The 25,596-nt window shown below is 44.4% G+C and overlaps 1 protein-coding gene and 1 long non-coding RNA gene across 3 annotated transcripts in view; both read right to left on the reverse strand.

The window, feature by feature from the left end:
* Positions 1-1,051, reverse strand: part of LOC147376121 (uncharacterized) — a 49,756-nt gene extending 48,705 nt beyond the window's left edge. Inside the window, exon 1 of one of the 2 annotated variants that reach the window (XR_015160765.1) lies at positions 250-968. This is a non-coding gene — a long non-coding RNA (uncharacterized LOC147376121). Of the gene's footprint in view, positions 1-249 lie in introns of both variants that reach the window. The other variant, XR_015160763.1, reaches the window with a different exon arrangement.
* A 264-nt stretch (positions 1,052-1,315) lies between these two features.
* Positions 1,316-25,596, reverse strand: part of TSPAN2 (tetraspanin 2) — a 40,997-nt gene continuing 16,716 nt past the window's right edge. Inside the window, exons 2-8 of the mRNA XM_086392025.1 lie at positions 24,991-25,093; positions 14,527-14,624; positions 13,288-13,362; positions 11,792-11,890; positions 10,390-10,461; positions 6,919-7,002; positions 1,316-3,661 (exon numbers count right to left, since the gene is read on the reverse strand). Of these exons, the coding sequence (XP_086248151.1) occupies positions 3,596-3,661; positions 6,919-7,002; positions 10,390-10,461; positions 11,792-11,890; positions 13,288-13,362; positions 14,527-14,624; positions 24,991-25,093 (597 nt within the window). The 3' untranslated portion in view covers positions 1,316-3,595. The remainder of the gene's footprint in view (positions 3,662-6,918; positions 7,003-10,389; positions 10,462-11,791; positions 11,891-13,287; positions 13,363-14,526; positions 14,625-24,990; positions 25,094-25,596) is intronic.

A 25,596-nucleotide genomic window follows, 5' to 3' on the forward strand; every position in this document is an offset into this window, starting at 1 on the left:
TAAAGGAACTACTCTGGGGAAGAGAAATGTAATTTAGCTCAAACAGTATTAATTGAACTATATATGATAACTTTGTGAGAGTGTTGTTTTTAAGTACAGCTCTCACTTCAGTTCAGTTTAGTTCGGTCACTCAGTCATATCCAACTCTTTGCGACCCCATGGACTGCAGCACGCCAGGTTTCCCTGTCCATCACCAACTCCTGGAGCTTTCTCAAACTCATGTTCACCAAGTTGGTGATGCCATCCTACCATCTCGTCCTCTGTTGTCTCCTTCTTCTCCTGCCTTCAATCTTTCCCAGCATCAGGGTGTTTTCAAATGAGTTGGTTCTTTGCATCAGGTGGCCAAAGTATTGGAGTTTTAGCTTCAGCATCAGTCCTTCCAATGAGTATTTAGGACTGATTTCCCTTAGGATTGACTAGTTAGATCTCCTTGCAGTCCAAGGGACTCTCAAGAGTCTTCTCCAACACCACAGTTCAAAAGCATCAATTCTTTGGCGCTCAGCTTTCTTTATAGTCCAACTCTCACATCCATACATGACTACTGGAAAAACCATAGCTTTGACTAGACAGAACTTTGTTGGCAAAGTAATATCTCTGCTTTTTAATATGCTGTCTAGGCTGGTCATAGCTTTTCTTCCAAGGAGCAAGCGTCTTAATTTCATGACTATAGCCACTATCTGCAGTGATTTTGGAGCCCAAGAAAATAAAGTCTGTCACTGTTTCCACTGTTTCCCCATCTATTTGCCATGAAGTGATGGGACTGGATGCCATGATCTTAGTTTTTTGAATGTTGAGTTTTAAACCAACTTTTTCACTCTCCTCTTTCACTTTCATCAAGAAGCTCTTTAATTCTTAGCTTTCTGCCGTAAGAGTGGTGTCATCTGCATATCTGAGGTTATTGATATTTCTCCCGGCAATCTTGATTCCAACTTGTGCTTCATCTGGCCTGGCATTTCACATGATGTACTCTGCATATAAGTTAAATAAGCAGGGTGACAATATACATCCTTAATGTACTCCTTTCCCAATTTGGAACCAGTCTGTTGTTCCATGTCCCATTCTAACTGCTGCTTCTTGACCTGCATACAGATTTCTAAGGAGGCAGGTAAGGTGGTCTGGTATTCCCATCCCTTTAAGAATTTTCCAGTTTGTTGTGATCCATAGTTTCCACTAATAACACTATGGAAAGGTTACTACTCTTTCCTTTTTTCATCAATTGTTTGGGTTGATTTATATTAATAGTTAGACATTTAGATAAGTTGCATGAAGGTATGGATAAATATATAATGGAATTTTAAGATAATCAAACAAGCAATTGCAGTACATAGAAAATTTAATTTTGAAATAACTTAAAATATTTCATCAAGATGCTTTGATTCAGTGTCTGGGTACCATACATTTAAGAAAATGTTTGGGTCTGATCTCATATTAGTTCAGGTAAACAAATATAACCAAAAACTTATATATGTGCATATATATTTGTACACATATATGTATACATGTGTTTATATATATACATGTATACATATATTCAAGTTATGCATATATATTCTATATAGAGAGAGAGTCAAGATATATATGTATGTAAGTCTACTCTCACTCAGAGGTTAAATTCTCTACTTGTACTCACGGCACATATTTTAGAAAACTTACTCCCCAAAGGTGCACTTTAATCATATATGGAACAAATCTCTACTCTTCCACTTTTAACTAGACTTCTTTAAGGTTAATTCAGGTATAGAATGAAACTCACTTTTGTTGAATCCCAGAGGAATCTGAGCTGGAAGAAACCTAAGTATACCCTGGGGCTTATTTCTTGTCTTTAGGCAGACAAATGAAGTAAAGCCACCAAGAGAGATGGACTGCTTGTTCTTTACTTTCAGAGCTCTATTTCTCAACTACCAGCACAGAAACATCTATTTCATGAAGTGATTTTCTTAAAATAATCTTTTTGTTACCTATGGACACAGCGAAGTAACCATGCACAATTAAATTTTTAGCTTGCCTCCAACTGGACTTTTTTTCTAGAAATCTTCCTCCATGGTTATTAGCAGTAGCAAGTATGGTAGGAGAAACACGGTTCTCCAAGGGAGTGAGATTATTTCAAACGGATAGGCCTTTTCAGCAAAATGTTTTGTGAAAGTTTCTTGAAGTGTACACTTTCCTTTAGTGCAGACCCAAAGACTTGTGTTCTCACACGAGTATAAACTTATTTGGGGGTTTCAAAAGTCCCCCATACTTTCATTTTTGTATGGCCTTTTAAAATGTAAATTTAAAAAAATCTATGTTTTACTAGATGCAGCAAGTTGTTAAAAATGTACATACATGTCAATTTAGATTATAAATTTGGGATTACAACGAAGCATCAAGACCATAAAGAACACAAACATTTTAATTTTATAAAGAGACTTGCACAGAAGGAACATGTTTCTGTTGTGTGTGTATTTTTATTTCCTTAGCTTGTCTCTGTTGTGTGCACAAAACTAGGAGAGGATGTTTTCCTTTATTTTGGTTTAGCTAAGGATGCTCATGATATAATCTATTTTAAGTGGTGAAAACTTGTAGTTCTTAATCTATAAAGAAGAATTCTCTAGGTGAATAAATAAGAAAAATAGAAAAAATTAGGAAAATATGTAAACTCAAGTTATGAGGTATTTCAAAGATACAGTGCCAGTAAAAATTTTCTTTCCCACAATTTGCACCTGCCAGATCTCTTGCTTTAGTCTTTCTATGCTTCCATCTGAAGAAACACAGAAAAGTTTGAGATCAAAGCCCTTTTGAGGATGTGAGGGTGGCAGTGGTTCAGAGAAAAGTCAGAACAGGAAAGTTATAAAGCAATATTTAAATGTCTTTATATAAGAACAAAAATATTTCCTTAAAAAGTTGTTAAAAGATTTTCCTTTTAGTCCTGAAAACACTCAGTTTCATAGAGCATGTGATTGTCTGTGTGACACTCTTTCCAGAGTGAGGTTTTTTTTTTTTTTTAATACTAGGAAAGTATGACTTATTCAAATTAGATTTTCCATGCTATATTTAGTTTTACAGGTGTATTTAATCCTAAATTCTGGAGAGATTACATATATAAAAATAAATCCCAGGAAACCTGTACACCTAACCCAAACACAGTCGCTTTTACCACTGCACCATGATCTCTCAATCTCTGTGGCTTATTGCTTCCATAAGTTAGAAATCCCTGAATTCTCTATATCTTACTTCCTATGGCTAGAGTCTGAGAAACTGACCTACTATCATTTTTCTTCTAAACAACCAAGTTTCTTTTTTCAAAGCTTTTTGATCTTTTTCTTAGAGTTAAATATGCTCACATACCAAGATTCAGGAATTCCCAGCAACCAGATTTCATTATGCATATACCAGAAACACACAGATCACACATGAACATGCTCTCAGTCAGCATACATAGGCATTCATTAAAGGTGCAAACCAGTCTTGAGCCAAACACACATACATGTGCAAATGTACAGTTAACAGCAAATTATTTTAGATCCTAATGTCCTTTGAATATTAAAAATGAGCCAGGAGACAGCCCCTGTGACATTTGTATACTCTAGATTACACTTTTCATGTAGAAGTAGCTTCATATCACATCTCGTGAATTTCGTATCGCACAGCAAAGGACCATGCTGAATACCATGCCAAAGATCTGAAACAGAAGAAACCACTTGTTAATGACTTTCAAATGATGAATACTGATTTTAAAAAAAGGCCAGCAAACTGCCTGCATGTTTAACTCAAGTTAACAAGTAATTATAACCAATAATTACTGGTTATAAGTGGCACTTTTATGTGTGATACATCATTATGGCTACCGGGTAAGACTTTCATTAAAATACATTCCTATTTTATTATTTTAAAAATAACACATGTATACCTGTGGCGGATTCATTTTGATATTTGGCAAAACTAATACAATTATGTAAAGTTTAAAAATAAAATAAAATTAGAGAAAAAAAAATAAAAAATAAAAATAACAAGACTCTGCTCTAAGAAAAGGCATCTATTTCTAGCTTATAAGACTGTTCTTAATAATTATAAAAGACTTAATACACTACCGGTTTTGGAATTTTATATTTCAGGTTAACCCCAGGTCTCATTTTTATTTTTACTTTGGAAAATGTGTTTGTAACCATTTGTTGTTTAAATACACTTGTGGTCTAAATAGTTTTCTATTTCTGGCAAAGCTTTGAATTTTTGCAACACTGACCACATATTAAAAAATGGAGCATTTGGGGACTTTCCTAGTAATCCAGTGGTCAATACTCCAGGCTTCCACTGCAGGGGGCGTGGGTTCATTCCCTGATCTGAGAGCTACGATTAAGATCCTGCATGACATACAGCATGGCAAAAAAAAAAAAAAAAAAAGCCACTGATTCATTCAAGAAGTGGAGCATCTCTTCATTTCCAGTCCATTTTTAATTGCAAATGATTCTAAATAAAGCATCATTATTTAACTCAATAGTTTCACCAAAGCATAAACTGAGGTGTGTGAACTATGGCATTACTGACATCTTTTATGTCTTGGATAATTCTTTGAGAAGCTAAATATCTGGCAAAATCAATAGCTACTTAAATGGTTTGAACAGAAGGATGCCAAAAAATCATTTTTGTCCTCAATAACTTCTACAATTTTGTAGAGTCTATGAAACACTATGTGTAGGTGTGATATTTATAAACTGCTACCAATGTTTGTTCAAAGAAATTAGTATCATAACTCTCTCCTCAATCTCATCCTACGTCAGACTAAGATCTATAAATGCTGGATTTAAAAAGGCACAGTTAAAAATAAATAAATCAATAAAAAGGCACGTGTTATCAGTTTTTGGAAGGGAAAAGATAAACTTAAGGGAATAACCAGGATCGGGACTCCAAGCTTCTGACAGAATTCAGCAGCAGGGTGTGGCAGGGGAGACACCTAATGGCCATTTTGTTAACTGATTATACGGTAAAACTTACCTTATGAAGAAAAGAATTAAAGAAGGAACTTTAGGGGTGCTGAGTCAAGATGGCCAACAGAGGGCATTCCCCCTTTTCCGTGGCTGTGAGGCTGGGTGCATCCCCTACTTAAGCCACACTGTACCCTCAGAGAGAGACTTCTTCAGCCTCTCCCTGCCACTGTCGTGAGTCAGGGGTGACCACTTTCAGAATGGGCAATCCTTGAGACTGTAAAATTGTTGGCAGGGTCTATTTGATACTTCTGTTAATGCAGATCTTTTTCAAATCTTCTGCCTCAGAACTGTCCTAGGGAAGCCACAGACTAGTCATCAGGCTAGCCCCAGGGTGGGTGGGGAGGGCCCTGAGAGAGGTCCCCAGATAGGGATGTGTTCAGCATAGTATTTTCACCCATTGCCCCAGCCCTCTGTGCTCTAAATACAAGAAAGGAGCAAAGATGACTGTGTGTCCCCTGAGAACTGCCAATTCATTAATTTCCTCACATTTCCATTGCCCTTGCCTTAGCTTAGACTATGAATTAATCTACATAGGAGGACTAGAGGGTAAGTCTATCTTGTCTGCTCAGTTGTTCAGTCATGCCTGATTCTTTGTGACCCTATGGCCCACCAGGCTCCTCTGTCCATGGGATTTTCCAGGCAAGACTACTGGAGTGGGTTGCCATTTCCTCCTCCAAGGGATCTTCCTGACCCACGGATTAAACCCACATCTCCTGTGTCTCCTGCATTGGCAGGTGGATTCTTTACCACTGAGCCACCTGGGAAGCCTAAGTCTATCTTGAAGTGAAAGTGAAAGTCGCTCAGCCATGTCCAACTCCTTGCGACCCCATGGTCTATACAGTCCATGAAATTCTCCAGGCCAGAATACTGGAGTGGGTAGCCTTTCCTTTCTCCAGGGGATCTTTCCAACCCAGGGGTGCCATTGCCTTCTCCGCAAGTCTATCCTAGCATTAGCTATTACTCAACCCCTGGACAGTGGAAATCACCTCTTTAGGGGCCTACCTAAATCTTACTTCCCTCCAACTTTATCTCCACATTGAACTACATGTCCTTCCAAACCTGGGTGGCTCCCCTCTACCTTAAAGGATAAAGCCCGACCTACCAAAAAGTAACACAAAGAACTCAATTATGTGGACCCTCCTAAACCATTCCAGTGTCATCTCTTGCTACATGTACCATAGCTTTCTGACCCTATCGACTCTTGTACATTCTTCTTTTGGGCTTTAGAGGTACTGAGCTACTTGCCAGTGCATGGGTGCAGTATGCTTCAATTCACACATCTATATATGCTTTGCCTGGGTCCTGGGTTTGGGAACACTCATTACATGTAGATCTAGCATTTATCGACTGCTGCATTCCAGACACTTTATATGAATTAATTTCTAATTATTCTTTACATCTATTATCCCACTTAATCGTCACAACAATTTTATGAGGTTGGTATATTAAGATCCCCATTCTGCTGATGAAGGAATTAAGACATAGAGAAATTAAGAAAACTTCCAGTGACCCCAGGGCTTGTAAGCAGTGGAGCTAGCAGTTGAATCCAGGGAGTGGGATGCCAGAGATCACATTGTTAATCAGCACATGGTGCTGCCTCTGAAGATCATAGGTGAGAGAGTTTAACCTATGTTACCTTCAATTTCTAACAAAGGAAGAGACTCGGAATTAAAAATCACTTGTCTAGTGTAAGCTTGATGGGCTTAAAATGGGAAGCTATTGCAACGATAAACTCAAAGTCATAATTCATTTAAAATGGAAATTTGTATCACATTTTTAGAGAATTAAGTATTGATGGGTCTAATTAGCTTTGTTCTTAGATATCTTGTCAAAAAGTCTTTGTCTTTTATGAGAAATCTCTCTGAAGACACAGCCACATCACACTTGAAGAGAAGATGCAAAGGTTTAAAGGTTTCTTAGAGGTCAAAGAAGGTACATTCTAGAACTTTCTCACCGTGACACCTGCGATTCCAATACCGACAATTCCGATGAGCTGGAGCTTAACACTGATTATGCTCTCAATTTCATCAATGCAATTCTGTTTTGGAAAAGAAAAGATCAGGAATAACAACTGATGGTATGTGTGAATCATCCAGTTCCAATCCATTCCTGTGAGAATTGACCTATGTCAGCTTCTGGTCATATTTAAACCATTCCTCCTAGGTACTTAAAATCTCCTTTAGGTTCTGATAAACCAAAAATGTAGTTGGGAGAAAAAGAATAATCCTCTCCTTTTGGTGGAATTTTCCTATTTAGGCCAATGGCTGCTTCAAAGCCCTGAAACCTGGCGGGAGGAAGCTATTCTGGAACATGAGGCGTTTAAAAATTTGCAGCTTCTCTTTCCTTTCAGCAAATAAAAAATAAGTAAAATACACCCAGAATAATAGCCTCTTGTTTTGGGTTGCCATTTACAGTTTAAATGATTTTACATACTTTTTAAAAATACTTGGTCCAATTCACTACGCAAGGTAGGTATCACCTAGTGGTAGGTATGTAAGTGCTGCTGCTGCTGCTGCTAAGTCGCCTCAGTCGTGTCCGACTCTGTGCGACCCCACAGACGGCAGCCCCCAGGCTCCCCTGTCCCTGGGATTCTCCAGGCAAGAACACTGGAGCGGGTTGCCATTGCCTTCTCCGAGGTATGTAAGTAAGAAGCTATGAAGTCTGTACAGGTTCAAATTTAACAAAGGAAAGCCAAGTGCTGGGGGCTGGAGGACTGTTTTCTTCTTGGGTGGCTGAGATGGATGGCGTTATTCTTCCGTCTGTGTCCCACAGAGACTGGGCAGGGCAGGTCCAAAGAAACTTCACAGATGGGGGAATATTGGACAGGGGCAGAATAGATCACTTGTATAATAATTGTAATTACTTTCTCCAACTTCTGTTTGGTCCTCTTAAATACAGAGGTATTCTTGCATCCCAAATTTGCCCTTAGGCTGTCCAGGTCCTTTCACTTGTCAATGATCAGCTCTCTCTGATACTTGCATAAGCTATATGAAACTCTTACCACTATCCTCACATTTCCTATCATACTTCATTCATTCATGGTTAATTCATTCAACAAACATTTCTCAGCATCGGCCTTACATGCCATGCCACTGGAATGGCATGATGGATTTGGAGAAAATAAGACATGGTTTCTTTCACTCTCAGGGAGCTAATAGTTTAGAGAAGGCCATAGACTCACAAAAATAATTACATTGCATTCTGGTAAAAGTTCGAGAACCACTGCTTTAGATAATGACTTCTTTACTTATTGGAGTCAAGCCATAGAAATTCTTCCAACCTTCCTCATCTGCACCTATAAACTTACACACCCCATTCATCCAGTGCCAGGTACTGCTCTCTGCAGGGAGCATGCAAGGTGAGCAAGGCACACTGCTTCTTGCCACTGCCCTTCTCTGTGGAAAGTTAACCCCTTTCCTGACTCTGGATCTTATTCTCTCATCACTTCTGGAAGCTTGTACTGCCACATATCTCCCTTCCTTCCTACACATTCAGCCTCTCCTTCTGCACTGACACTGTCACTCATCATGGAACACCATGCACTTGATCTGCAGTCTAAAGCAAAAACCCCCTCTAATCGTGTCCTCCAGCTCTGCCCATGTCCCCTCCTTTCTTTCACAGAAAGTTTCTTTCTATGAAAAAGAAAATAAGAGGTAAAGTGAGGAGATAGGATAATGTGAGGACCATGATACAGATGCTTCTAGAAACATCCTCATACTTCCCTCATTTCCTACATTGTTCTTGCGCATTCCAAACTGCTTCACCAAAACTGCATGGCAAATGTCATTAAGAATCTTCTAAGCATCAAATCCCAACACATTATTTCCAGCCTTTATTTCCTTGTCCTCTTCTCAGCATTTGACTTTATGGATAAGCCACCACCTCCCTCACTCTACAGGAGCATTGTCTTTGAACTTTCCCTCATTCTGACTCTTTCTACACAGTCTCATTCTGGCTACTTGTCCTCACGTGTGTGCGTGCTCAGTCACTGAGTTGTGTTCAACTCTTTGTGATTCCATGGAATGGACTGTAGCCCACCAGGCTGCTCTCTCCATGGAATTTTCCAGTCAAGAATACTGGAGTGGGTTCCATTTCTTTCTCCAGGGGATCTTCCTGACCCTAGGATCAAACCCACATCTCCCATGTCTCCTGCATTTCAGGCAGATTCTTTACCACTGAGCCACCAGGGAAGCCCACTTGTCCTTAGCTTACCCCTTAAATGATAGTACTTTTGCCCACCTTATTCCTTATTCTACATGCTCCCCTGGGCATTTCCATCCACTCCTAGGCTTTAGCTATCACCAGCTCACTGGATTCTGACACCTGTGTCTTCAGCTCAGACTACCTGCAAATGTCACAGGTACCTAGTGTGCAAACTTGACTGAAACTGAAGCTGTCACCTGCTCCTTTCCCTCTGTCCACCTCTCTTAGTGAGTGAGCCTCTGTCTACCCAGCAGGAGTCCAAAGTCTCAGCTTCTTCCCTTTCACTCCCCATCCACATCTAGTCAGTCACCTAGGGCTGCGGATTCTACCCCTGGACATCTCTGAGTCTGTCACGTCCTCTCCCTCCCCTCTGTTTGTAACTTGCTCTAAGCCCTCATCCTCTCTTACCAGGGTGAAAACAAGTGTCACCTCCATGGCCTCCCTCCATGAATCTCCAGCCTTCTGTTCTACCAGTCACACCGCCAGTCACCTGAGTGCTTTCTACAATGTGAAACCGATTATGTTCATCCTCTACCAAAAGCAACGGCTTCCCTCAAGTTCCAGGTATAAAATCAAGCCTATGTTAGCCTTTCCAAAAATGTCCCCTGCCATTCCCTGTGGGCTCCCTACTCTCTTGCAGTCCTGGAATTTCACACTGTCATGTTTTCTGTTCCAGCTACTTTCAGGACCTGAAATGACCTCCCCTTGTTCAAACTTGGCTCAAGAATCCCATCCATGGTCAAGCTTTCCTGACTCCACTGTGTCTCCACTGTATGCTGGGCAGATACTGTACTCTGCACGGCACCAACTCCCTTGACTGGACTGTGAGGCCATTGAGACAGGGACCATCTGTTTTTTATCTTAGAGTTTTTAGAACCTGGCATAGTGCCTGTCATGTAGCATTTAATAAAGGAAGCATTTATCAGTGCCATGACATCCATGGAAGACACTCATGGGGCAACATTCTTAAGAGTGCACACCCCTGGCCTTGGTGAGCTTAATTAAGGCCACTCTATTTGCATTATTACCGGCAAGTCAGCACACTGTTATTCCCCAGGGTACCAGGAGATTGGGACTCAGCATTGCTTCACCTGTTCTATATAGAATAAAACTGAGGCTAGAAGCTACTGTGAGAGGGCCTCCTAGAATCGCAACCTCCATCCTGAGAGCAAGAACCATCTTAACACCACAGGCAGGATAGGAATCTGGTAGAGACGCTTACCTTGTGTCCTAGGAGCTCCTTTGGGCAGGTGGGTTGGACCTGTTCAGGGCTTTCTTTTCCACAGCACTGAAACTAGAAAGTCAGAAAAGAGCTTTTAGGGAAGGTAATGAGAGGACACAGATGGAGAAGCAGCAGTTACAAGCCCGGGTCTCTCTGTAAAGGACTGGGATTGCTGAGGCCGCAAAACATCTTTGTCGCCTGACATTGCAACCCAACAGCCATTCTGGGGAGAGCGTGGTCATATGGTCATGCTGGCAGAGCAGAAAAATGACTTCACCAAAGTGTCCACCTTTTATGACAGGAGGTGACTGAAGGCAATCCAAACAAGGCAAGAAGCTGACAGTGCCTGTGTAAACTGCTGTTTTTAGACAGGAGTTGGGTCTTTAGATTTTTCCTTTTGGCTTTGCCAAGTAGCTAATGTTTTATGAGCTTCAGGAAAGGCTCATTAACTGAAGAGAGCCCGGAATAGAGAGCAGAGGTGACCACAGAGAACCCCAGGGGCTAAAAGACTGGTACTCAAAGACTGGCCAGCCAACAGGTATCCTGCCTTAGGGCTGCCCTTCAAAGACAAAGGAACCTGTGTGCTGTTTGACGTCCTTGGGGTGGCTGTGGCTGAACAGGATAAATGGTTGGCGACTTCCAGGACAGGCCTGTGACATACAAGAACTGGGCTACCTGAAAACACCTGGCCAGGAGTGCACTGCTGCTTCTCTGTATCACAGTGGTTGGGAAATCAGGACACCATTGGCCTGGCCCATCTCCCCTGGAAGTCTTTCTTGGAAAGATTGCTGCACCGACAGCATGTTCCCACAGGACATCCTGGGAGAAACCGCACATGCCTCCCTCACGTATCCCTCTGTCTCGCACCTGGGGGAGCTGAGTGAGGATCAGGGAGGCAAGGAACTTGCTCCAGGTCATAAAGCTGTTCTGCGGCAGAGCTGCAGCTAGAGATAAGCTTTTCTGACATGAAGGTCACGGTTGTTTCTGTTACGCCGCAGGGCCACTCTTGGCAGAAGCTGGTATTCACTTGGGCAGCTTTGTCTCTCTGGGTGCATGTCCAGACTTCCTCTTGTCAACTCTGTGTTAGACCTTTTTCTCTTCTAGATTCTACATATAACGCAAATGGTGACTCCCACGAACGGAGAAATACAATGCTGCTGCCTGGCTTCACTCGATTTATTCTTATTTCTAATCTAGGTGATTAGAGAGAACCTAGCTTGTGCATAATATTTGTTGCTGTTCAGTCGCTCAGTCATGTCCAACTGTTTGTGACCCCATGGACTGCAGCATGCCAGGCTTCCCTGTCTTTCACTGTCTCCCTGAGTTTGCTCAAACTTACGTCCATTAAGTCGGTGACTCAGTAATCTTTAGAAGATGAAATTTGAAGGAAGAAGTCACTTACCGTTGAGTGGAAGGTGATGAGAGTCCCATTTCCCTTTTCCTTGTCTCTAAGGTAATCATTATAAGCTTCTTCATACATGGTCTGAACATGTCGTATTGCCTGAAAAAAATATCAGGAAAACAAAGGGACATGAGTGGGAAGTTCCAAATGTTCTCCTTTCATCAAGAAAAAAGCCCTCTTCCCCATCCTTCAAGAATATGGCCTTTTCATGTGTTTATTTGGACGAGGGTAATTCCATATATATGGACCAGATTGCAGGTTCTGGAATTTCTAAGATGCTTCTGATGGAAGGATAGACTAACCAAAAATAATTTTCACAGAATAGAAAGATTTCTTAGAGTGGAGGTTCTCAGCCCTGCATGGACAGCAGCAAAAACTGAACCCCAGGTTCCTGGGTCCCACCCAGGTGATTCTGGTGCGCAGCCAGGGTAGAAACCTATGCATTCTTGGGACTCCCTTGGTAACAAGTACTCAAATCTTTTCATGACGTGGTTTAAAAGGTGTTCATGACCAGGAAAAACTGTTTCAGCATTTAAATACCATAGAAAATGCAGAGAATGTTTTTTCTAGTGTAACAGCATGTGACCCCCAAATCCATAGGCTCTCAAGAAGTCATAAGATCCAGTTCCTCTAACTTACATATTTGAGGTTAAAGGAGTTTGAGTAAACTCCAGGAGGTGGTGAAGGACAGAGGAGCCTGGTGTGCTACAGTCCATGGGGTCCCAAAGAGTCGGACATGACTTAACAACTGAACAACAACTTTAGAAAAATTCCAGAGGAGGATATTTACTCATTCTACATATTTACCATTTTTAAAATCTAAAATAAATTCATAAACAGAATTGATAGCATGTGAATTTACATGAAATACAGCAAAACTTAAGATTCCATTCTCCCTCCTCTTCATTTCACTCCTCTTTGCATGTTTAAGCCTAAAAAACTACCTTCGTCTGTGGGTTCTTCTGATAATCTATCCTGCGCACCTACAGTTTGAGCACAAATCTAAACTGGCTTCATGGGCACCCAGAAGGCAGACTGTGGTCTTTGAGGTTGACCTGTCCTCTGCCCAGGCCAAACCCTAAGAACAAAGGACAAGCGAACAGGGGTGCAAATGTGTGTTCTTCTCCATCCCTACTTCTCACACCTGTAATCTAGCTCCTCCCACATTCCAAACGGGATCACCTTAAATTAGAGATCCTTTTGTTACAAAAACCCATAAATTCCTTCATGTATCTAATGAAAGCAATTAACTACCTCCCCAGGAATATATGTGCACTTACATGTATGCAGCCACACACACACACATACACACACACACGCGCGCACCTGCTTAAGTCTGCACCACATTTCTAGGTTAAAAATTCTGCATAAAAGATAATTCTGGGGTTTATTTGGCTTTGGAATGTCACTGTGGTTGTCAATATTCTCATGTCTTTTGCCATAAAGAGAACACTTTAACCATCATTAAAGAACATTTATAAGTAACATTTACTTACTACATCCTTGCCTATGAAAGCAAATACTCCAGTGGTTATTTCAGCAGCAAATATCACCAATAGGCAGGTAAAAAACTGTAAAGGAGAGAAAATACTACCTTCATTAATTCAATAACCTTTTCAATTTATTTAACCTCTTTAATTCTAATTCCTTGAAAAACAAGGTTATTAGTTTGAACAGAAATATTACAGAAGGAAGCATCTGATCCCTTGGTCCACACGCAGTTTGTTTGCTCAGTAATTCATTCAGCAATCATTTATTGAGCATTTGCTCTGGGCCAGGAACTGCCCTGGGCACTGGGTATACAGTGGTGAATAAGATAAGATCTCAGTGTCTCTGCTCTTTTGGACATAATACTAATAATAGAAAGAGCAGGAAATGATGAATGAGTAAGCAATAGAAGAGTAAGATCACTTCAGAGTGATATAGAAATCCCACCACCTAGAACAGTGCCTGGCACCCATATGTTCAGTGACTGCTTGATGAACAAAAGAGGTTCTATAAAGATATAAAATCAGACCAGGAGATAGACAGTGACTGGAAGTGCTGGATTTGGGGAGGAGGTGACCTGAGACCGCGTGCTGTAGATGGATGCTCTGAGGAGGAGGGAGTGGAGGTGAAGGGTGTCCTTCCGGACAGATTTCTGCTCTGATCTCGTGGGTCTGCTCTGATTAAACTAAGTTCAGTGATAAACAAGACACAGGATGCTCCACAACAGGGGAAAAAGAAAGAGTGGGGAACTAAGGAAGTGAGTTAGAAACCTTACACGGCAAGAGATCAGGAGAAGTGGCCACAGTCAAACACCAAAGACTGCAGAGAGCAAGGAGAGGCCACCTAATAAACCTGCTGTTTCTGATGCCTTGTGGAGAAATACAAAAACTTCCTTCCTGCTCCTCTTTCCCCTTTGGTCACACTGGCATTGGATGGATAACAGTTAACTGCAGTTTTTCCTTTTTTTTTTTTTTTTAACAGAGGCTGCTTGTTAAAACAAACCACAAGAGGGATGTTTGCTTAAATTATTGATCTCAAACAGCAGTACTTTTCTTGTAGATAAGTGTTTCCCTGACTACAGGAATCTTGTAGCTGCCTCAGTCACTGTGAGGTATCATTAGGCACTTTTCCTCCCCAAACATCTTCACACTAACGAACTATTTTTTTTTTTCATGCTTTCCGTAGACATAGGGACAAAGATAATGCCCAGCTCCAGGCCAAGTCCTTCCCCATCTCTCCCCACTTACAGATCCAAGAACACACTGCGACTCCCTCGTGGCCCCACAGCACCCGAAGAAGCCCACGGCCATCATCAGGGCCCCTGCTCCAACCAGCACATAGAGCCCTGTGGGGAGAGGACAGAGAAGATGCTGACCAGTCACGACGGACTCTCTCCCCAGCACCAATGCTGCCAGCCTGGCCTCAGTCACCACCACCGCAGACAACCTGCCTGGCAGAGCCTTCAGTTGTTAATAGATAAAGGTTAACCCTTGGGGAGCGCTTCCTGCTGAGCTCTTCGAACACCTGCACAAGGATCCTGAGAGGGAGGCGCTGCTATAATCCCCAGGGAACAAAGAAAGCTTGTGTTTACAGAAGTGAAGGAAGCCGCTCAGGTCACACAACGAGCAAAGACTGGCCGGTGCATCTGTTCCACAACTCTTAGTCACCTCCAAGTGCCTCCTATCTGCCTGGCACTGTACCTTCCAGCCTCCACTACCCCTGTGAAGTGAGTGTTAGTGCCATTCATATAAACTGGTAACACTGAATCCAAGGGTGGTGAGGAGCCAGTGCCAGAGCTTGGGCAAGAACCCACATCTTCCTAGGAGCCCGTGGTCTCTCGTGGCACTCTGGAATTAGTAGCTGTTCCCCCACCTTGTAAAGGCCCTGAGGACAAAGTGTCTGGGAGGGGAGAGGGCTGTTGGTCTGCCCAGGCAGAGACAGGGAAGCAGGGAGGAGGTGGGACAGATGAGGGAGGCTTTTAATTAAGGGGAGGGGTGGAAGACACAGTGATGAGGCAGTAAGGCTCTGTGTGAATGATAAATTTTACAGGGCAATACCACATACACAGGACACATGCTAGGTTATACATGTCACAAGAAAAAAGCTGGTGAGGGGAGGCGATAAGGTAATATGCACCAACACTGTTATTGTTAATAGACTATTAGCTACATTTGCTTTAAGGGCTTCTTTTCTCCAGGAACTGTTCTAAGCACTTGGCACAAATTTATTCATTTAATCTTCATGAAGCAGATACCATTATTATCTTCATCTTTTTTTTTTTTTTTTTTTTTAGGCAGAGGAGCTGGGTTCCAAAAGTTAAGTGATTTGCCCAAGATCATAGAGCTGGGATAAAAATACCCATCTGCCTCCAAAGCCAGCTCATGGCCATCAGCCCATCCTGCCTCCCCAGCAATAACAGCGGCCTCAATTTGAGTGATAATTTTGCTCAGTTCTGAAGTCAAGCCACAGGAACAGCTGTTCTCACAGAGAAAGAAAAGGGCAGAAATGTTCTCGTTGTGAGAGAAAGAAGGGCAAGCCAGGTTCTGATTCCTTTTCTGATCCTGAGATAAGTTAGAACACAATATGGGGTCTGGAACTTGGCTTGCTTAGAATAATGCCCATTGCCTCAACTCTGTTTTCTGCATTTTATTCATGTGAGTCACCTGGAAACCACGCCCATCCCTGAGGGGGCAGGGAGTTGGCACGCCACCCCTGTGGGGAAACCCTGAGGCTGGCCTGCAGGGCGCCTGTGGGGCCCCTCTGGGTGCTGACGGTGGTTTGTGGGCAGACCTCGCTGCTCCCTGAGAGCTGAGCAGCAGGCGGGCTGCCTCCTGCACCACCCAGGCTGTTCTTGGGCCCCTTTCAGAGTCAGGGAAGCCCTGTTCTTCCAAGGTCCCGAGACAGGTATTTATGTATTTCCTGCTAGGCAGGCTCAGCCACTTCCTCCTTTTTCCTTTTCCCTAAGAAAATAATTTCATGGAGAATGGATGTGGTAATGGGAGAAATGAAAACAAATTAAAAATAATACTACTGTTGGCCCCACTGCCTAATTACCTTATTGTTCTAAAGCATTTCTTCACTTTTCAAAGCTCTTTTATTTCCTTCTCCTCAAAGCAGTAAGTAAGGCAAGTATATTACATATTTCTATTTCTATAATGGGGGTCAGGGCAGCAAGAGGGCTCCAGGCAGGACACACAGGTCCGGAGCCCTGATTCCACCCCCATTGAAACAGTTCCCTCACAAAACATTTCCTGGTTGGGCCACCTTATTGGATGGATTTCCTGCTTATGGTGTCCGTTGCCTCTTCACTGCTGCATGATACTGTCTACAGATCCTGCTTGGAGTCACAGCCTAGAGACTGGACCCTCTGGGATCTTATCCATCCTACACTCCAGTCACATAGGAATTCATCATGATGAAACTCAGCCTGTGGGTTCCCATATATGTCTTTCTCATCTATAGATGTTAAATCCTTGAACAAACATTATTCACCCTACCTAGAATACGCCAGGAACAAGATAGAATTCCCAGTCAGTGTTTGTTGGATATGAGGATAAAGGGAGAGCAAATCAGACTGGAAGTTGTGGATGGACTGTCTACCATCACCCATCTTTGCTTAGAGATACATGCTGGGGCTACATTCCAACAAGCATCCAAGAAGCCACCACATGGCTGGGCTCTCCCGAGTCAGGCAGATGAGGACTGGCTGCACAGCCTGCAGGGGCTCCTGAGAGTGTGCAGCCCCGCAGGGAGGGGTGCTCCTGAGGCTTGGGTACAGTGGACAGAGGCACCTGAGTCTGAGGAGGACAGAGCTGCTCCCCACTGTGAACAAGCCCACTCAGCCCCTTGCCCTTCCAAAATAAGAGCTCCCTTAGAAAATGTGCTTATTTGTACAATATTCCATTCCTCCAGTGGTAAAGAATCTGCCTGCTAATGCAGGAGATGTGGGAGACGTGGGTTCAAGCCATGGGTCAGGACGGTTCCCCTGGAGTAGGAAATGGCAACCCACTCTAGTGTTCTTGCCTGGAGAATCCCATTGACAGAGGAATCTGGTGGGCTACAGTCCACGGGCTCTCAAAGAGTCAGACATTACTGAGCACATACATATACTCCATACTCTATTCTTAGGCTATCAGAATCACAGAGCTCAGAGCAAACACCCTGAAACTAACCCAGCAGCTCCAGTTCCCGAGGCCTCTCCCTGGAAAACCTCTCCTCCTGTGCATGTGTGGCCACGTGACTCAGCCCTATGCCAAACGAGCACTGCTGGTTGGAGTTGATGTGAAAATCAGAAGAAATTCTACTCGTGGCAAAGGTCTTGGGCCTGCTGAATCCAGTTTCAAATCTGGCTGTAATACTCTGCACGCCATGGGGCCACTTGTAGCTTCCAAGGATACCTTATCCTTTTTCTGATCTGGCCCTCAAAACACAGCTATTGAATGGATAGATTGATCGGCAGGCACACTTTAATTTCAAGATGCTTTCTGTAGGTCGGGAAGATCCCCTGGCGAAGGGATAGGCTACCTACTCCAGTATTCTTGGGTTTCACTTGTGGCTCAGCTGGTAAAGAATCTGCCTGCAATGCAGGGAGACCTGGGTTCAGTCTCTGGGTTGGGAAGATGCCCTGGAGAAGGGAAAGGCTACTCACTCCAGTATTCTGGCCTGGAGAATTTCATGGACTATATAGTCCATGGGGTTGCAAAGAGTCGAACATGACTGAGCGACTTTTACTCACTATCTGAGTGTGGGGGCCCTTTTGCTCCCACAGCAGCTTTGTGACAAGGGGATAACCTATACCCAATCCCCTATGCTTCCTGAGTCCCATTTCCCTTAGTTTGAGAAAGAAAAAACATTTTGATATTGCATTTTTAGCATTAATAGCTAGGCCTTGCCATGCCAATGATCTCCAGGTGACATGCTACCACCAATTTCCTGACAGTTCCATCACTTGTCTCTGATTTCAGATCCTTCTTTCTAAGCTAGAAGCATCATCCCAAGTAACACAGAAAGGAGATAGTGACCTAAATGCCTTGTCTGAGTCAACTCATTTTTAAATGGCTCACCTTTTAGGGACTGAATAGCGGCATGGTCATCAATTTCAGTGAGTTTTTGGCAGCAGATGATTTTACATATCCATCTAATGACCATTTTTCATCGAAAAATATTTTTCTCTGCTTCTGTGCAACTTTCCCTCCCTCCTAGCTTGTTGTGGACACACACAATTATATATGAATTTGGAATACTGGTTGGGACTTAATTCATGGAGAAAGTTAGGACTTGTGTGCTCAGTTGCCCAGCTGTGTCCGACTCTTTACGACCCCATGGACTGTAGTCTGCCAGGCTCCTGTCCATGGGATTCTCCAGGCAAGAATACTGGAGTGGGTTGTCATTTCCTTCTCCAGGGGATCTTCCTGACCCAGGGATGGAACTTGTCTCCTGAATTGGCAGGCGGATTCTTTATCACTGAGCCTTGGAAAGCCAGGTGAGGCCTTGGGTCCTTGCTAAATAACCATAGCAGATGTTAGTTACTGAATGCTATTGTAGGAATATAACATGCATGAGTCATGGAGTCATTCAACACTAAGAGTGACCACCACCACTCCAGTGCCTCAGGGTCTCTGAGTCTGTACTGTGCCCTTGACGGGCATTATCTCAGGAGTCTGGTGCCTGAGAAGCCTCGGTGCTATCAGCTAGTCTCTCGGCCTGACTATCTGGCATCTAAACCACTCCATTATCTCCCCTTCTCCTACTCTCCCATGCAGTTGTGCCGCCCGCGGTGGACTCCTCCCTTGGCCTGCCCTGCGGTAAGCACAGCCGCTAATACTTATTGAGGGTTCACTGCACTCAAGTACACTCATAGGTTAAATCATCTCATGCTCACATCAGCCCTGTGAGGTATGTAGTAGTGGTATTCATATTTCAGAGGGGAGGAATCTGAGACACAGAGAGGTAACTTACCGAAGAGTGCACAGCTAGTAAGGCTCGAAACTGGAACCAAATCCAGGACTCTACTCCAAAGTGGGCGCCCAAACTCCTATGCTGCACTTGCAGTAGGAACCAGAAGAAAGGTGATTTTCTTAACTAGAAATCTGTAACTTTTCATTGGAAAGACTGATGCTGAAGCTGAAACTCCAATACTTTGGCCACCTGATGCGAAGAGCCAACTCATTGGAAAAGACCCTGATGCTGGGAAAGATTTAAGGCAGGAGGAGAAGGGGAGGACAGAAAATGGGATGGTTGGATGGCATCACTGACTCAATGGACATGAGTTTGAGCAGACTCTGGGAGATCATGAAGGAAAGGGAAGTCAGGCGTGCTGCAGCCCATGGGGTTGCAGTCCATGACAAAACAACAACAAGAAAGGGCAGGAGGGTTCTTTTCCTCCTTCCTTGAGAAAAGTGCCCAAGGAATCTAATACTGATGATTTCTGGGGTTTCCCCTCAAAGCATTTTCTGGGGTGGGAGCCAGAAATCTGGGCCTGCCAACTGTGTCTTTAGGTAAGTCCTCTTATTTCTGTTTTGTTATTTGCAATATGGCAGTAATTATCTATACTTAAGTTCTTGTAAAAATGCTTTGGAGAAATTGTGTCAACAGTGTAAGCTATATCACATGTCTGTTTTGCAACTACTATGAATCTCAGGTACAACTAAAAATCGAGAAGTAAAAAATATTACCAGAGTGAGTCAGAGTCTTTAAAAAGCCCCAGAACACTCAGCACTGGAATGCTTACCTTACACATGACATTTAGCCACAATCAAAGCCAGGCTCTGCAGCTCTGTATTCACGGAGGGACAGCCACAGACAACCTGGGATTCCAGAGAGTGAGTGGCTGAGTCTGAGCAGGCAGCTCCTTCCCCTTGGGGAGGAACCTGCTGATGCCCTCCATCCTTTGCTCACAGACATGACTTCATGTGTTCCAGCCTTCTGAGGGCCCAGGGAATCTCTCCCCACCCTGTGCCTCTGGAAGGAAGACCCCTGTGTTGTCTGTACCCCTAAGGGGCAGCCCCAGAGAAAAACTGTAACAGGAGAGCAGAGTGGCATGTTAGTGGAACTTGGAAGACATTGGGGGTTTCTCCCAGGAGTGAAGGGAGTGTCTGGGAAACACCCAAAATGAAGAGAGTCTGGGAAACACCAAGTCACCCCAGCCTTTCTTGTTGCCAGTTCCACTCTTGCCAGGCTCTCCCTTCTCCACCCTAGCAACCAGTGGTTGTGATGCCCTGGGTCAGCCCCAGGTCTCGACCTGAACTCAGAAGTCCTTGAGAAGAGGTGGCAGGTGTAGTCAGTCTGACTGCCCTGGCTCCCCGGCCTCATTTCTAACTCCCCTCACAGCTGGATCCTCTCCACACTGGTCCCTCACTATTAAGTCAATCCCAGATCTTTATTATATGAAGGGACATTCTCTCCACCACCAAGGAGGAAGACACAAGGGTCCCAGAAAGGAAAGTATCCCCCTAGAGGAGGAAGTGCACGTGTGCTCTTCTAAGTAGTGTCTGACTCTTTGCGACCCCATGGTCTGTAGCCCACCAGGCTCCTCTGCCCTTGGGGATTCTCCAGCCAAGAATACTGGAGTGGGTTGCCATTCCCTTCTCCAGGGGATCTTCCTGACCCAGGGATGGAACTTGTGTCTCTTGCATTGGCAGTCGGGTTTTTTTTTTTACCACTAGCACCTTTTGAACTGTGATGTTCAAGAAGAGTCTTGAGAGTCCCTTGGATTGAAAGGAGATCAAACCAGTCAATCCTAAAGGAAATCAACCCTGAATATTCACTGGAAGGACTGATGCTGAAGCTGAAGCTCCAATACTTTGGCCACCTAATGCGAAGAGCCGACTCATTAGAAAAGACCTTGATGCTGGGAAAGATTGAAGGTGGGAGAAGGGGGTGACAGGACAAGATGATTGGATAGTATCATCGACTCAATGGACATGAGTTTGAGCAAACTCCAGGAGATGGTGAAGGACAGGGGAGCCTGGCATGCTGTAGTCCATGGGGTCTCAAAGAGTCAGACACAACTGAGCAAATGGACAGCAACAGCCACTTGGGAAGCCCCAGAGGAAGAAAGATTTCCTACAAAGGGTGGCAGTCATCTGCCTGGAAGCAGGGAGTTACACCACGTGCCTTCCTGAGGTCCCTCTCAGGGGAAGGTTGTGTTTCTTTAAGAGCACTTTAATGGGCCAAGCTTGTTCTCCGGGGCTCTTTAACAAAGTGGTGATAAGAGTTTAATGTGCTGATTGCTCTGGAACCTATTCTGAAAAGAAAATACACAGTTCAGTGCACAGTACCTAGGGACATGAAGTGAGATTTTCCAAAAACTGGGCCTGCTTCTTCTTTAAAGTCCTATTACCTCATACTGTTTGCTATGCAAGTCCATAAAATGGTATCCTGGTACATTTTTTCTTTTCATTTTATTACTAGAGATCTGGTGTCTTTCCTATTTGGAAAATTATTTATTGAGGAAAGAAATATCAACCTCTGTAAACACACATATTGCTCTTTCTATTTATAAGAAATATTTGAAATGGAGAGAAGGTTCCTGCCTTCACAAGGACTTTTTCTTGTTGGCACTCACCGGAGAGACAACGCAGGGAAACAAACAGAACAGGCACAGGCCTGGGTATTGGCAACCCTGGACCGAGGGCTGAGCCCCACTGTGCAAAGCTGGGCAACCACAGCTGACCACCAGCCCCCTTCCCTGTCTGTTTCACCCCCTGGTCCTTAGTCTCCTTATTCTGTTCAGCGCTAAGACTCTGTGCTAACTCTCTTCTCTGAACTTTGAGCACTGACCATAAGCATTCTCACCCCCAGCCCTTCATGGGTGACTTAGAGAGGGGAGCTGAGGAAGAAGCAAGGGTGGCAGGCCCATGCCCACATCCCAGGCCACCACGAACAAGCAGGAAGGGTTCAGGCCTTGTCGTGGGGGCTGTTGCTTTTCCCACCTTGAGTTCACCTCCTCTTCTTCTCTATTAGACAAAGAACCTCCTTCACTCTCAGTCCGTGTGGTCTGAGAGGGCTGACTTGCCTCAGCTCCATGGCAGGTGTGAGGCCCAGGCTTCAGCCAACAAGCCCGTCTCAAGCAGCTGGCCACAATGACTGGTGTGGGAAGGGCACTGGACCCAAGACAGCCAACGACAGTGAGACCCAGGACTTTGGTTGAATCAGCTGGAAGAAGAGCACACTGTTGCCAGGGTTACTTGGGAGGTGGGACCTGGAGCTGTGGGTGGCCGATTTATCAGAGCTAGGGGGAATCTGCCCCAGACTGGAGGCACAGGAAAACAGAGCTAAGAGATGGCTACAGACTGGATTCTGATCATATCACTTGTGTCCCTAAGATGAGTATTAATCCTGATGTTTCCGTTATGAGTCAAGAAATTTCCGTTTTGGTCAAAACAGTTTGAGTCAAGTTTCTGTGATTTGCAATTGAAAGAGTCCTGACAAATACGCCTACAAATATGTGACATTTCTTGCATCTTGGGCAGTTCATATGGCTTTAGTTTAGATTTGGAAATAGGATCAGGAATGTTTGTTTGGAGCTAGTTCACCCTCCTACTCAGCGCAGGAATCTCCTGTATGGATAGAAGATCCATTTGGGTTTTTGGTTAAATACCAATGTATCAGAGGGGTCACTTTCTATAGAAGTCTGTTCAGCTTCTTTGATTTATCAAACCATTGAAAAGTTTTTCTTTTGTTGGACCCAAATCTACACCTGTGAAACTGCTATCAGTGCTTCGTTTCTGGAGGAATACAGATAGAGGCTGCTCCCAGACTGGCCTCCATCCTTCTTTCCACACCCCCATCCTTTCTCTAACCCAGCAGGGTCCCTGACTTCCGTAACTCAGGTTTCCATCTGAAAATCATGAGTTGTGACTTCTATGCTTGACTCTATCACTGATACCTTTTTTTGTTTTGATTCCTTCTGTCCCTGAGTTTAACAATGTTTAATAATAACATTTAATCATGCTTAATAAAGTTTCTTGCCTTTCTGATCTTTTCTTCACAATTCCTACTGCTACACCATGGGTTATGCCCTTATTTCTTCAGGTATGACTGTATCAGGAATATAGCATGGTCTTTTTTTCCTCCCCTCTCATTCCAGAATAATCTCTTTAAAATGCAGTGTAGATTGATTGTGAAAGTGAAAGTCACTCAGTCGCGTCCGACTCTTTGTGAGCCAATGGACTATACAGTCCATGGAATTCTCTAGGCCAGAATACTGGAGTGGGTAGCCTATCCATTCTCTGTGGATCTTCCCTACCCAGGAACTGAACCAGAGTCTCCTGCATTGCAGGTGGATCCTTTACCAACTGAGCTATCAGGGAAGCCCTGTAGCTTGATTGCACCCTCCCTCAAAGTCTAAACTATCCTTCTTTTGTTTATTTTGTTTTTAAAAATTGTATTATTTATTTGCTTTTGGCTGTGCAGTGTCTTCGTTGCTGCGTGGGGCTTTTCTCTGGCTGTGGAGAAGGAGGGCTACTCTCTAGCTGCCACGCGCAGGCTTCTCTTGTGGCGGACCACAGGCTCCAGGGCACACAGGTTCAGCATTTGCGGCACTCGGGCTCTAGAGCACAGGCTCACTAGCTGTGGCGCATGGGCTCAGTTGCTCAGAGGCATGTGCTGTCTTCCTGGATCAGGGATGGAACCCATGCTTCTGCATTGGCAGGTAGGTTCTTTACCACTGAGCCACGAGAGAAGCCCCCCTTCTATTGTTTATTAAGTTAACTAGCCCCGACATTCAAGGCCCTCTGTGTCTGTCTTCCCTCCCTCCTCAACTTTTCTAATTGTAATTCCTTCCATGCCCATATGCTTTACATTCTGGTAAGAGTTACCTGCCCAACCTAGGCTTGCTAAACACTGTCCCATAGGCATGCCTTGGTCCCAAACCTCTTCAGTCCCTAGTCGTCCCCTTCTCTATTGATTAAGGTTGGTCTTTCATACCTAACTCAAATCCTTCTTGCCTCACCAGTTTAGAATGACCCCTGATGCACCGACTGCAAACACCACTAAGCTGGCACTTAGTCACACACTACTTTCTCAGCCTCAACTCATCACACGGTCTACATCAGCTTCCCACTCCTCACCCCTTTCCCACTGCTGGAAGAAGGCTCCCCTACCCCTCCCATGCTGTCTCTGCCCAGGGAAGCTCTCCTGCCCCTACTCCCTTCCCTGCCCTCCCCACCCGATTCTGCTCCATTTCCCCTCCCCTCTGCAGTCCCTAGTCATGGAGGGACTCAGATTAGCCCCTCCACACCTTGAGCTGTCTCTCTTTATTTTGAATTAGGTGTCTCTCCCAGACAATTTAAAATATACAAGATCACAAATACACAAAACCAGAGCTTGACTGGGCAGGGCTCCCCTATCACCCCAGGAAGGAGCAAAGGACTGACTTTGCTGTGTACCCACTTCACTCAGGGGGTGCAGGGGTGTTTTCCAGTTCTTTGGACATGAATTGTGGTTACGTGCTGGGCTTCTTTCTTGAAGTGGAGGAAAGAAGTGCAACCGTTCAGTCTCACCTGGTCGTCCTTGGTTTTGGAAGCAGAGGGATGAGCCAGGTGTGGGGTAGCAGGGCCCTCTCCCCGCTGCCTGGCTTGGGTGGGCATCTGGGGCTCTGATTTGCCTCCTTTCTCTCCCTCTGTTCCCCTCCCATGGAAGTCTAGCTGCAGGCTTCCCTCTAAGCCCGGGCAACCCCGTCTAAAGAAGGGGAGGCTGTGGTCACTCACCCATGTAGAAGTACTCTGGGGACTTGTCCTCCGAGGAGAAATCCTTCATGGAGCCTCCAAACCGAAACCATAGTCCAAAAGCAATGACAGCAGATCCTGCCAGCTGAAATTACCAAGAGACTGTGTTGACAAGGGAGGGGAACATATGTGTGTGAGCTGGCAGAGCAGCCCCTGAAAATCCAGCTGGACCCCTCTTCATGTTTCATACAGTGGGGGTGGAATGATGTGCTCAGAGTCCCCACCCCCACCCCAGGTCCCCGATGGGATGTTAAAGCTGGGCTCTCCTGATTCCAAGCTCAGAGTTTCTCCCGTTCTGTCAGGCTGCCCTGCCATTATGGGGCAGGCACAGCCTAGCTCAGGATGCCTCTCAAAAAGAGTTCCCACAACAGTCCCCCTGGAAGCTATCTGCTCCTTGTCCTATTGTTCCCTGCTGGGTACTCTGGACTTCCTCACCAGCACCACAGAGAGAGGTCACCAAGAGCAAGATGAACTCCCAGACCTGGGGGAAACCCACTTTTCTAAACAGAAGAAAACACACCAACCTCAGAACCCACCCACACCTCCTGAGTGCACAGTGCCCAGTTAGAAAGCTGCTTTAGAAGCGTC

Source organism: Bos grunniens, chromosome 3 (genome assembly GCF_055505025.1).
Source record: "Bos grunniens cultivar Pamir isolate PY7600 chromosome 3, Bosgru_T2T1.0, whole genome shotgun sequence".
Taxonomy (NCBI): Eukaryota; Metazoa; Chordata; class Mammalia; order Artiodactyla; family Bovidae; genus Bos; species Bos grunniens.